Source organism: Amblyomma americanum, chromosome 8, assembly GCF_052857255.1.
Source record: "Amblyomma americanum isolate KBUSLIRL-KWMA chromosome 8, ASM5285725v1, whole genome shotgun sequence".
NCBI lineage: Eukaryota > Metazoa > Arthropoda > Arachnida > Ixodida > Ixodidae > Amblyomma > Amblyomma americanum.
Window position 1 is genome coordinate 160,584,156 of NC_135504.1, and position 14,291 is coordinate 160,598,446.

At 45.1% G+C, this 14,291-nt stretch overlaps 1 protein-coding gene across 1 annotated transcript in view; it reads left to right on the top strand.

The window, feature by feature from the left end:
* Window positions 1-14,291, top strand: part of LOC144102132 (crustacean hyperglycemic hormone-like) — a 133,957-nt gene that overhangs the window by 105,334 nt on the left and 14,332 nt on the right. Inside the window, exon 2 of the mRNA XM_077635432.1 lies at window positions 10,831-11,066. Coding sequence (XP_077491558.1) covers window positions 10,831-11,066 — 236 coding nt within the window. The remainder of the gene's footprint in view (window positions 1-10,830; window positions 11,067-14,291) is intronic.

Sequence of the window (14,291 nt, forward strand, 5' to 3'; positions counted from 1 at the left end):
TCCAAGAGAAAGTAAGCGTAGCAGGGGGCGGCAGAAGGTTAGATGGGCGGATGAGATTAAGAAGTTTGCAGGCAAAGGGTGGATGCAGCTGGCAAAGGATAGGGTTAATTGGAGAGACATGGGAGAGGCCTTTGCCCTGCAGTGGGTGTAGTAGGGCTGATGATGATGATGATGATGATGATGAATGTTTACGGCACCATCACCGGCCGGGCCAGTGCTATGGACCTTAGGAACAAATAGTTTAGTTCTCTGGGGTCGTGTGGGGATCCCGGAGCAGGCCCCGAATTCCTTCGTGATAATAGTTTTCTCTCTCTCTGCGCCATTTTCTTTCCTCAGAAAGCAATTATCAACCGTCAGCGTTCAGTGTGATGTTATAGGCGCGTGTGTGTCAATGTAATGCAATAGCATTTTTTTTTCCTTCTTAACGAACAAAGGGAGTCCAGAGTTCGTTGTAGGGAAGTTTCTTCCTTCCTAAAAAGTTTATTTGACCGTAACATAGCAAGGCGTCCCGTGTACAGAATGGGAGGCTATGAGCCATGGCATGAACAGGGTTGAACATATCCCTGGATAAGAAAACACATGACAAGTCGATATGAACCACGATTGACAGACAAGACATGAAAGGGAGAAACATCTATAATGAGACCAATTTAAACACTGCTACTCCTACTGCTGTTGCTGATAATAAGAAAGAAAAGGAAAGTGCACGGGCCTGCCTACTGGCTCAAGCCGAGCCATGCTCCAGGAGATGTCACGCTCCATTGGAGCCGCACTCCAGTAGAGTTATAAAGCTTTGCTTTAAAAATCTGCTGGGTACCAAGTCATGTCGGCTTAAAAGGAAACGAAAGAGCAGATCTTGGCCCTGCTGAACCTTGTGTCAAGGAAATTGAAATTGTTAATATTTCCTATAAAGTTTACATGAATTTAGTACATTGTAAAGCAAGAAAAAGTGGCAGTCTGCTCGGAACAACTAAATAAATAACAAACTGCCCTTAATAAAACCAGTTTTAGGGGAATGGGAGTCATCTGTGTACCAGAAACGTCTCAAGGAAGTCATTATCTGCCGTCTCTGTATAGGCCACACACACATTACAGACAACTTTCTGCTGGCAAAACGAGACAAAGCAGTTAGTATATATACGTGGAGTTTTACGTGCAGTTACTTTTTATTTTCATGCTGGAAACTGGAAAAGCTAAGAAAAAAATTGGTAGGGTTTTAACTTAGTTAAACCGAGCACATTGCTAAAGCAGGTGGTGATTCTTGAACTGAAGGAGGCACTTGAGCTCCGCCTTAAGAGACGTGATGTATTTTGTGCTTTAATGGACCTATATGCAGAATTGCTCAATCACTACTTAACATTCATAAATGGCGGCGAGTCCTCATACAACTACCAGCGCAGTGGGGCAGTAATTAACTGATGCGACACTGCGTTGGCAGTTGGCTGCTCCTATCACAGCCTCCCGTAGGCATTGTGCGACCCGGGTTGTGCAAGGATTCACTGACGCTACCTTCTTGAAAACCTGGCGTAATGAAGTTTTCGCTTCAAAAGGGGTTTTCTCCGCTTTATAACCAATGTATCTCTATTCACTCAGCACTGCTCGTAACTGGTGTTGTAAATGTGAACATGTCTTGTGTTTTTAGATTTTTAACAGAAGCAAGTTTTCTTCAAAAAATGTAAGTCATAACCCAGTGCTTCACCTGATGCACCTCAGCCACTTTCTTATTCCTGAAAAAAAAATAAAGGCTGAGGTTTTTATTTGAGTAGTTGGGAGCCTCCAGATCTTTGCCCCGCCAAGGACGGCTGTAGAGGCTACCCGTCCTCCTTGAAAAACGTTACAATGTTTATAAATCTTCTTTTTCTCTCAATAACAGGTAAAAGGAATAATTATTTAAAAGTATGATGATGTAAGAACACCATCATACCTTTTCACATATTAGTAAAAACCTGCCGAAAGCAATTTTCTTATGCCTTGAGCTTGGTGCATGGTAGCCTTAGCTGCTTAAGCCCATTAAACTCAACACACAACCACAACAACACATCTGTTCCTATAACGACAGGCCAGTTTCGCTGACCTCACTATGATGCAAGATACTCGAACACATAACATGCATTCACATTATGAGTCATCTTAACCAGGACAACTTGCTTCATAACAACCAGCATGGCTTCCGCAAACATTTGCCGCGTCAGACACAGTTATTTCAGTTAATAACAGACCTTCATCAATCATTCGACTGTTCCCTCTAAACTGACTCCACCTTTATTGATTTCTCGAAAGCCTTCAATCGCGTGCCTCATAACCGCCTGATGAAAAAACACGTAACCTGCAGCTGGATCAACATACTAAGCAGTGGATTAAATCATTTCTAATAAACCGCTTTCACTCAGTTAAGTTAGGGAGCCTCTTATCAAAATGTACAGGTGTTGCTTCCGCACTCCGTGATTTGGTGCTGGGTCCACTGATTTTCTTAATATATATTAATGACATAAAGTCGAACATAACTTCAACAATAAGATTATTTGAAATTTTTGCGCAATTTACCGAGTGATATCTAACCCTTGCGACATCGTTGCTCTAGAGACTGACCTTGATGAGCTAATTCAGTAGTGCGGCTGGCGGCAAATGGTAATTAACGCAGATAGAACTAAACATCTTAAGTTTACTACCGTTACTAACACGAGTACTAATGCCTACACAATTGATAACACTGTCATTGAAACTGCTGCGTCGGTAAAATACCTCGATGTAAACTTTAACTGTCATTTATACTGAAGCACTCATATTGAACTGATCACTACCAAAGATTTAAAAAACTGCATCAAGCCAAGCAGGACACAAGACTACTCGGATTCAACATGATAATCAGGCCTGCGATAGAATACGCATCAGTCATTTAGAATCCTCACCGTGCCTACCCTAATAACATGTTGGAATCTATACAAAACAAAGCTGCTCGATTCAACCTTTCTCAATAGTCTCGGCCCCGAAGTGTAACAGCAATGGAAATATCTCTCCATCTCCCGCCACTGGCCATGCGCAGAAAATTCAGCCGTTTATCTTTTTTTCCATGCGCTCTGCTGCAGCAAAACACCATTTGAAATTTGCGTCTTCAAATATTTTCCCAGCACCGAACACATTGGATCGAGTAGATCATATCAAGAAGACTAAACACAGTTTCGCTGAAACAGAACGATGCAAACACTCATATTTGGTCGTGGCTATTGGTGAGTGCAAATCGCTTCCTTCTAGCATTAAGGTTTTTTCTGAAACATCATTTCAAACAGCTCTTTTGCAATAATTACAATCTTCCAACCTTGCGTGATGCATCTTTTTTTCGCTTTGTGTTGACGAATTTGTTTTTCGTTAACAACTTTCGTCGTTTTTTCGTTAACAACTGTTAACAACTTTGCAGTGCGCGCTATCTAAGCGCATATGTACTAGATGGCACATCCAGCACATATTAAGGTTGGTGCAATTCAATTCAGTATGTAAGAACTGAATACGGCAATCTGTAGGTGGTCCCGTGCTCTGAAAAAATGGTTCGCATTCTCTGGCATGACATTTCCTCAGAATGATAAACAAATCATCGACGTATCTGAACACTACCACAAGAAGTTCTCAAATATTTACGTGAATGTGCTTGTCAAGCGCAGAAAACAATACGTCGCATAACACAGGTGCAACCGAACAACCTTGACAAGTGCCTCTTTTATTAATATAGAAATGTCCTGAAAAGATCGTTGTCAACGCGAGGCAGAATTCCAGCACGGAAAGGAGCGAATCACTGCTGGTTCCCGCGCCGTTCTGAAACGCTATTTCTCCGCTTTCAGATATCGTTTCACGGAGCACCCAGAGCAGCTTGCCATGAGGCACTCAGTAATAAAGGTCTGCTATGTAAATTGAAAAACCGTTCACTGCACTGTAAGAACCCTGTTCGAGGTTGTCGACCAATTCTTCGTAACTTCGCATGAGGAACGGACCTTCAGTCTTCAAGGTGTTACGTTACCGTTTAAGGTAGGACCTCACGAGTTTTGCCAGGTGTCGTTCTTGGACACTATGACTCCGAAAGGCCGATCAGGCTTCTGTTTTTGACAGTGAAAAATACTTCTTAGCATCCAATTTTTTGTATTTATTATTGAATTTTTTTCTTTATCTTCAGGGCTTGCAAAAGCATTGCAGAGGGGAGGGGCAGAAATACAAGTGACACTTTGCAATTTCATAAAGCATAGAAAAGAAATAATGAAAATAAAGGCAACACCAACAACAACGAAAAAAACAACAACAAAAACGGCACGTATCCGAAGCACACTGGAAGGCTGCAAATACGCAATGGATTGGCTGAATAGGAGGCAGCATATAAAGTTATATTTTTCACATCAACGTATTAAAAAGATAAGGAAATGTTATACAGAGCGTGATAAACGACTAGTGTGAGTAATGAAAAAAAAGGACTTTAAAATATGTTAGTAAGCGATGCACGAAAGCGGTGGTTGTTGGTGACAGCGACTAGGGCAGCAGGTAGGTGGTTCCAGTCACGGGATTCTTTTGGTAGAAATGAATGTGCATACGTCATGGTGTTTTTGGCGAGGTATGGCGACTTTGTAGCGATGATCGACACGTGCAGATACACGAGCGGCATCTATGATCACGCAAGATCTCAGTTGGTCGTCATGATGGTAAATCTTGTGGAAGAGGCAAATACGAGGAATCTTGCGACAGAAAGCGAGAGGGGGCAAATTTAGACTTTTTTCATGTTAGTGACGCTTGCCGTGCGGTGGTAATTGTCGAGGATGATACGAGCAGAGCGATTTTGTACACTCTCTAATGTTTTATTCAGTGATGCATTGCCAGGGCCCCATATGGATGAAGCTTACTCAAGACTGCGTCGGACATAGGTAGAATATAGGTGTTTTTTCAATGATGATGGAGCTAGTGAAAAGTTACGTTTTACGTTTCTTCAGTTTATGTTTCCCCAAAGTTTCAAGGCCTAGTCATTCCAGTAGATGAATTGCGGAACGGCGACAGAGCAACGAGTCAAACTTGACTATGTTAAAGTTGTTATGAATCGCGGGGAGGGCTTTTTCTTGAAACATGCCTGCTGGTGAGATGGCAACGCCACCTTTTTTATCGCACTGCAGCGCAACCAGAATCTGGTGGTGCAGATAAGTGGTAACTTTTTGAAACGAAGGTTTCGTATTGATCAGGTGTCTTTCATTACTCTTGACGCAGGCTATCCCATCTTCAATTCGGCGCTCTCTGTACTTTTCCTTTGCTCTTGTTAGTGTTTTACGAACAAACGCGATTAATGCTTGCTTTTGCATGGAGGGCAGGTACACATAGTTCGGTTCTTTCTCTAAAATATTACGTATTTCAGAGGAAATGACAGCGTTTCCTTTAATAGTGAGGTCTTCTCCTGTCCTTTTCGACAACATTTCTGTTTGCGGTCGGTCAATATGTGCTCGTTGCCACAAGAATTCAGTCGTCTGCGCTGCTAGCTGCTTAAATTCCGCCAGTTTCCTGGGGGTTCGTCTTGGCCGCTCCAAAACTTGGACTCCAAGCCAATCATGGTATAGCCTAACTTGTCTCCAGTACTCACTTTTCAAAATCTTCCTTCATTTTGGCCGCGTTATTCGTTACAACCTATAATAAACAACCCATAAAAAGAAATGGCGCTTCGGCACTGATTAAGTTTTAGTGGGTGTTGTCTCTCTTTTTCTCATTTGCACCGCTTCACCGAGCTTTTTTTTTATTTTTCACTCGCCGTTCTTGTGATTCTGCTTTTCTTTGCGCATGCTCATCAAGTGATAGTGATGATCGGATCCTGTATATTCCTCGTGGTGGCTTTTTCTAAAATAAATTTCCAAGTCGGTGCCTACACCGTTAACATCTTTGTGGTTGGTGTCTTTTTTTGCGCTATGTTTCCGAAATACAGATACAAATGCAGGGTGATAGAGAAACTGAATACTTAAGAATAAGAAACCAAACCTTGCACGTACATGGGAAATTGAAGTAAGCGTTTAGGCCCTGTGCGTTGTTTCCAGCTCCCTGGATCACCTTGAACACTGGCTGATGGATGGTCGCGTCGCTCGTTCAACTTCTCGCCACATGCGCAGAATTCTGCCGTCCAGGGGACATAAGCGCAGCGCACGTGCCTCGGCGATGCAGCCCACGCCAGCCATTCCGGTTTCGTGTGGTCATGCGGCCGTAGCTCGGCGCGGTAGCATCTTCTGCGGCGAAAAGGTACGCCGGGTGTCCGCGAAAACGATGGAAGCGTTTAGGTTATGTGGATTGTTTCCCGCTGCCTGCATGCCCCTGAACTCAGCCTATCAGGCAAGCCATATAAAAATACACAACACTTCAAGTATTCCTCCGTCAAGATTTTTTGCTGCTTCCTCGATTGCTGTTTTGTGCAGCGCATTGGAGCAGCCGTGGCAGTTTCTACAGAGGAGCGGCAGTCTTTTCTAAGATGGTCATTAATACTCCGGCCAGTTTGGACGATGCACACTTTGCAATGGCTGAGTGGTATCCGGTATACGCCGCCTGTACAAGAAAAGACATAAGTGCTTTGATGCTTCTGCTAGCTCAAAGGAGCTGCTATCACACAGTATTACGCAGCCGTTTCACATAAAACGTCTGCGCAGATTGCATGGATGGTGCAGATGCTACGGACTATTTATCTAAACCTTTTCGCGCATCACCGAGCCCTTAACGTAGCTGACGAAGGCAGGCGCTGTTTTAAACGTGTTACTTTGTAACATGAAGCATGCAAAGAGCTTCAGCGTGGATTGCACTTCCCTGTGGTCCTCGAAATTTAGTTCAAGATGCATAAACCGAAATCCACACTGATGCTAGCAGCATATATATAGGTGCCATACTCGTTCAGAAGGACGGGATAGAAAAAGTTAGCCTCGCAGGGCGAGGCTAACTATTCGACAGCCAAGAGGGAGCGCCTCAAGAAAATCTGGGCCACGTCAAAATTCAGCTCCTACTCGTCCGGTAGGCCTTTTAAAATTGTAAGCGAATACTGCGCCTTCGTGCTGGCTTGCAAACTTGAAAGGTCCCTCGGAGCGCTTCGCTCGCTGTTGCCTGGGTTTTCAGGAGTTCGACATCTTCTTGGTCTACAAGTCTTGAAGCAGCGGCCAGGGAGCTTATCTGCTCACGCCGCCGCTGGTTCGAAGAGCAGTCGCGGCAATAGTTGTCTCGTGTCTGCAAGGCCTGTTACTATGCTACGTACTACCAAGAACACCTTCAAGGCCAAGCTTCACACAAACTCGATGGGCCGGTTAGACCTAAAGCCCCTCAATGAAGTGAAGCGAAAGTAACGAAAAGCTTTGAAATTTCCGGCTTCCCTTCTCCTCCTAGCGCGCTGGCCAGATAATCGAGCCTCCCATTGGCCGAGGCACCGTGGTCACGTGTTAGCGCGTGCTTTGTGGCTCCGCAGCAGACGCCGGTGCCATTGTCGGGGATAGAAATCGCGCTTCGTTTTCTTTTCGTGCGACAGTTTTGGCGGGCAGCGTTTTTCCAGCTTTGACGGTGTACGCGCCGCGGCGACGACGAGCTTCTGTTGTGCTTACTGGTGCAACAACCGAAGAGGCAGTGAGAAAAATTTTTTCGTCATTCCGTTCGAAAAAAGCAAAGCGGCTCGCCGCAAGATTTTGCTTCGTAAGAACAGCCAGGAAAACATTGATAATGTGCTGGATCCGCGTATATCCGATTTCAGTGGCCGTTCTTCAGCTGTCGCGTTTTTTTCGAAGGATTTGGCGTGAAGCGCGAGCGACTGCAGTCGTCATGCCGTTTGGCATGCTTGTATAGATGGATTCGTTCGCTCGCGGGCTACGAAAGCCGTGCTTCTCATTGTCTTAACCCCGCCCGTCACGCCGCTTGTTCTGCTAAGCTCTGCTGGTGCGGCTTTGATATCACGGGCATTAAGTGGCGCATTGGTTTGTTCGTACCAGGACACGTTCGCGGGCTCGACTCGAAAGTTGCGCTTTATGCTGTTTGACCTACACGCTGCTGGCTTTGCAGGCCTAGCTTTCATTCTGCGCGCTTCGCTGGAAGTATTTTATTTTTGTAGCAGTTGGACTCCTTTGCTCACAAACACGATACCAAAGAGGCGGTTTTCGCTGTTTTAGCGACGCTGTTCATGTTGCGCGCATCGCGGGCCGTATTCGTTTTGTTGCAGTTGGACTCCTTCGCTCACGAACTCGGTACTAAAAGGCGGTTCTCGAAATTTGAGTCGCGCAGGTAATGCAGCTCGCTGTGCAGGTCTAGTTTTGACGTTACGCGCATTGTCGACTGTATTTGTTCTCTACATCTGCATGGATCATACTTGAGAATGCGAGCGAGGAGCTCCGTTAAACATAGTTGCATACATTTTTTCTTGTGTTTTCAGTTTTTGCGTTGACTACTTCCTACACAAACAACATTTTACTGCAAATAGGGCTGAGTAAATTCGAGATTTGGTTTTTCACCGCTTGAATTTTCTTCTCACGCTGCTTCGACCGAAAGCGATTAATTAACTGCGGCAGTCTGCGCATGTGGCATGCGACTGCGCGTTATGCACGGAAATTCCACGAGGCAAGACAATGCGCTCTTGTCAGCCATTATTGCATACTGACCCAAAATGACCATCACCTAAACAAACAACATTCTAGTCAGTCATGCAGAGCTGTAGCTGCGCGCGAAGTAGCGGTTAAAAGCGTTTTTTGACTGCTGCTACTCAACCCAAATAATTAAGCCGACACCGAAGTTATTCTGCTCCCAACCGCGTTGCAGTGCGCAACTCGGGCACCCTATTCACCTATTTACAAACAAACAATGAGGAACTAGAGTTAGTCGGATCCTCTTAACGTGAGCCTGCGAGGTGTCCGAAATATACTAACTCCGAAATAACAGCTATGCTTTGCGGCATTTCGAAAGAAATTAAGATGAGTAGGCGCCTACGCACAGGCGACTGCATGAGCAAACGCGCCTTTGAGAGCATATATTATGGCGGCATTACACCGCCATCCTTTCAAATAAAGCCTAGGCCGCAAGTCTAGTCGTATGTCTATCAGTCCACTTCCTCTTGGCGGAGTTAAGTTTTGAATAAGATTGGGCAAAAGACGCTGGTCTAAAAACAACAATCCGAGGAGGTTCACTGCTGTGAACTATGCTCCAGCTGTGACACGCAAGTGGCCGCATTTCAAAGATTTGTATCCCCGCCTCGGGTGTCCCGTCATCAATATCAGAGGCTGTGAGGCGGATATTCACCACCTGTTGTGGGTTTGCCCGGCGCTGACGCCGACGAGAGTTGGGCACCTGGCGGCAGTGGGTCTCTCACCGGACAATCCAGATTCCTATATTGCCTGGACAGACGGTCCATATCATCGTTCACTACTTGATTTCATTAGACCAGCCAACCTCTTTTCATTTATCTAAGCATCATCCTCACCTCTGATTTCATAACATATATGCCCTGAGGCAATAAACATCGCTTCAAAAAAAAATGTTCACTGCTGTGCCGCGAGCTCGCTCGCGCATGCCACTTGAACCGTGTGCACCGCGATCAAAGCGAACAAACCGATCGCAATTTAAAAAAGTTCCGATAAAGCAGTGCAACATGGGTGGTGGCAGTTGCTTGGGTAACTAAAAGTTTTGAATCGCCCTTGCCATGATCTTATGGCGGATGAATCGAAGACAGAAAATGCCACAAACAGTTGATTCGGGCGTGCGATCCAGTGTGCGTGAAAACTCGAGCGTTGGGAAACAACTCTGAGGATGGTCTGCAAGCTCGGCCGCGCGCGCCACCCCCACCGCGTGCACCACGATCAAAGTGATCGCAGTACAAAAAAAAAAGATAAAGCAGCGCCACATTGCTCGGGGCAGTCATTTGAGAGCATAATTTTTTAATCTCTTATGCCATGATCTCATTTCGACCGCAGCCAAGGCAGAAAACGCACGCACTGTCTACTGTGCGCCAAAAGGCTATAGCGTTGAGCGTCTGCTAGCTTCCCCCCTGCTTAGGTGCTGCCACTGTCGGCGCCCGAGAGCTGCCGAGAGAAGGAGCGCCGGCATAGGAGGAGGAGGAGATGTCGTTACTTTCAGTTCATTGAAGGACTTCATACCTGTGCCACACGGGCAAATTTAGCGCAATTACCTGCCTCCCTGCCTCAAGTTTTAATGGCATTCGAGTGGTGCGATAGGCATAAGGTAAATGGCATTAGCCTTACTGCCATTCGCGACCTACTCAGTTTGCCACAACTCACTCGCCCGGGCAATGTGTACTCTCGTTCGCATTCCAAACGCAGAAAATTGCGAAAATTTTTTAGTAACAACTTCCTAACCAGTAGTAAATGGTTAATTCATAACTATTCAGTCAGATGAGGAATCCCCACGGCATTTCTGTTGAGAAGGGCGCCATTTTTACCAGGACTTCTGACAGATACTCTCAGCTTGTGTGCTGACACGGGAGTTAATGGCTACTTTCTCGAATTGTTAAGCAAGAGCAGCCGTATTTTCTGCGGAGTAATTTTTATATTGCATTTTATTAGCATTCCTGAGATACTGTGCTCATTAGCACCGTTTTTATTAGGTGAAATTCTTCACTGCCTTGCAAGCATTATCTTCGTCGTGACTTTCGTATAGTGACATTAAATGTGGACGTGTAGCACCAACTCCGAAAATTATGTCATTGACAAACTCAAGGCCTTAACTATTTACTGCCATTTCTTCTGCGCGTGTGGTACAGGTATCAGTTAAACCTAGTGAAGTAGTTCGTTTGCACTAGAACCCGAGTCCTCTGACACTCACAGTCATCCTCTCTATCTTTCCTCTTCCTTGTTTCAGATGAGTGCCAGATTCTCGGGGGTCCGCACTCGTCGGTTGGCGGCTGCGCTGCTCGTGTGGGGCCTGGTGGCTGTGACGCAGCGTGGCGGTTGCGCAGCGCGCTACCCTCGCCGGCCCACGTTCTCTGAACTTGGCTGCCGTGGCAACTTCGAGCAGTACTATCTCGACCAGCTCGAGCGCGTCTGCTGGGATTGCTACCAGCTCTACAGCGAACGAAGCATGTATAGGAAATGCTGGTGCGAGGCCTTCTCTGCCTTTGTGCGCATGCGCCACGGAATTACTGCCACAAGCCAAGGCGTCAAACTCCGGAGCAATGCCAGTACGCTTGTGCGGGCCATGGTTTGAAACAACTCTCTCAACGGCGCGGCCGTACAACAAAACGCATGGAATTGTGTATGTCTGCCGATAAGCAAATCTCGAATTGCCAGGTTCCGGTTTCCCACAGGACAGGCCACTGCTAAATGATTTGTTGAGTTTCAAATGAGTATAGAGAAGTGCTCTAATGAGGGTATATTGAATCGGAAACAATGTGCTAGTGAATCGAGTTTTCGGAGGTCATAAGCGATGATTCTGACGCTAACCATGGTAGCGCACGGAACGCAATAACCTAAGGATATTGAACCAGTTCTAACAACCAGGCAAAAATACTTGTAGCAGTTCATAACGCAGTTCGTGATAATTTTAACTACTGTATCAGCGGTCGATCACTGTCCATCATCATTCTAAACTGCAGCCCGTAGCATTACGATCTCATTTTTGTGCGCCTTTTATGATGCTAGAACTCAGAAAGGAGAGTTAGCTGATTGCATTCAAACCTTGTTACGACGCCCCCATTTACGGTAAGGATCTACGAAGTCCTTCGCGGCGTTCCTATGTATACCGGGTGTTTTTTTTCCTGTTTACAGATCACTTTTTAAACCTTGCGAGATATAAGTCGGTGCGAACTGTGCACGTGGATTCTGCAGCGAGCCAGACAGTCTGTGCGTGATTGAATCCAGTGATTAAGCAATTAACTAAAATTAACTAATCAACTTTTACTTTTGATTTCAAGGAACAACTTATATTAAGGAATTAAAAGCTCTCAACAGAGAAGCTGCGTCAAGTTTTTAAATTTTCTTTCTTGACAATGTATTTCGAAAAATACAAATTCAAAAATACACATATTTAAAGTTGCGTTAACTACTTTTACAGCATAAAATATACAAACGCCTTCTGTATTCGCTCTATTAGAAATGCGAGCGACGCCATTTTAAAAATGTGCATTGCGGAAAGCCAACTTTAGGAGCTAAAAATGCATATTTTTGAAGTTATGTATTTAAATTGATTATATAATTGAATTGAAGAAAGTTTATTTCCAGACATACGTAAAAAAGACTTCGGGCGAAAAGCTACAAGGGTAGCTTGAGAGATGCTCGTGGCCCGGTAAAGGAAGAGCAGCAGAACATGTGCACGTTCAAGAGAGGGAGATAGGGTTTATTGACGGGAAAGGCCGAGAGGTTGACCTGAAAAATAAATATCTGGCTTGCTACTCTGCACTGGCGAACAGGAAGAGGAGAAAAAAGAGGGTCACGATGGGGGATGATGATGATGATGGGAGAAGGCAGATAAAAAATACATAAAAACAAAGAAACAACTGCACTTTCTAACATCACAAACGCGAGGCAAGGTCCGTGTCGCTTAAAAAGCGTGAGAGTGCTCGCGTTGCCTGTACGGTTTTCAAACAATCTGGTCAAGCGCCTAGGATTAAATCCTCCGAGAGGGGCCTTGTGTCCATAGACTTCAAAGCAGATGCGAGCACGAGTCTTTCGCGTGCATATGCTGGACACACCACTAAAACATGTTCTATAGTCTCTTGCACGCCACACGTGGTGCAGTCCGGGAAGTCCGCTTGTCCTATTAAGCGTGAGTATTTGCGCGTGAAGGCGACGTTTAAACGTATCTATGGATTATGCATGCAATGGGGCGTAGTATTGCGCGACACACTCGAGAGAAACACACATATAGAGAATGAAGCTATGTAATATGGAAAACAGCAAAAACAGGAGGAATACTTGCCCTCATGAAACAAACCAACTACAATGAATACAGTAAATACCGTTGGCAACGTGGCTGAATCTAAAAAATAGTGGGTACTCATGACAAAGCTTACCTATGCAAAGAACAGAAAGATTGTGCGGCAATGATGAAATATATCTTAAAGACATTAATGTGGGCGGTAAGTTATGTAATCGGAAGTTATGAAGAGGTGAATGAAGATATGTAATATAGAAAAGAGCCAAAACAGGAGAAATACTTGCACTCATGAAACAAACAAACTGCAATGAAGACAGTAAATAACGTTGCCAACGTGGCTGAATCTAAAAAAATAGTGGGTACTCATGACATAACTTACCTAGGCAAAGAACAGAAAGAGTGTGCGGCATTGATGAAATATATCTTTAAGTCATTAATGGGGGCGGTAAAATATGCAAGACTAAGTTATGAAGTTTGGAATGAAGTTATGTGATATCAAAAAGAGCAAAAACAGGAGAAATACTTGCACTCATGAAACAAACAAACTAAAAGGAAGACAGTAAATAATGTTGGCAACGTGGCTGAATCTAAAAAATTAGGTGGTACTCATGACAATGCTTACCTAGGCAAAGAACAGAAAGTGTGTGAAGTTATGAAGTTGTGAATGATGTTATGTAATATGGAAAACAGTAAAAACAGGAGAAATACTTGCACCCATGGAACAAACAAACTAGCATGAAGACAGTAAATAACGTTGGTAACGTGGCTGAATCTAAAAAAATAGTAGGTACTCATGACAAAGCTTACCTAGGGAAAGAACAGAAAGTGTGCGCGGTATTGATGAAATATATCTTATAGTCGTTAATAGGGGCGGTAAGGATGTTTGGGTTGTTTATGCTGGGATGATTTAGTGTGTACGATAAAACTACACGAAGGCTCTGGTTTCCGTGTTTGCTTCTGTTTGTTTGCTTCTGCTATGAAATCGCTTCTCAAATGGCTTAAGTCGAGCAAGATTCTTGAGGAAGTCGGATGAGCATTGTGGTGAGAACCTAAGGGCCGTTGTACGATCGTTTCGGAGCGCCTTTCGCCTCGTCCGCTTCGCGAGCGGGCCTGGCGGATCCGCCTCGTTCGGCGAACGGATGGAAAGTTGGTCAACTTTAACTTTCTGGCGGACGAGCGCATCCGGCCGGGGACCGGATTGCAGCTATTGGCTGCTTTTCCCGTGACGTCTCGAGCCCCTCCGCCCTCCGCCTCGGTTCTGCCCTGCCGGGGCAAGATGGCCATCCGTCGACTGAACTGGGGAGCGCGGCCTGGGCAGTGGCAGCGATGCCGCGAAGCGTGTTATATTGGCCACATCTTGATATTACCAGTGTTCAGAGCGACTGCAAACTTCGCCGCGTTCAGCAGTAATCATCTACGCTGACGGAGTTGACAGAGCGCCTCTTCGA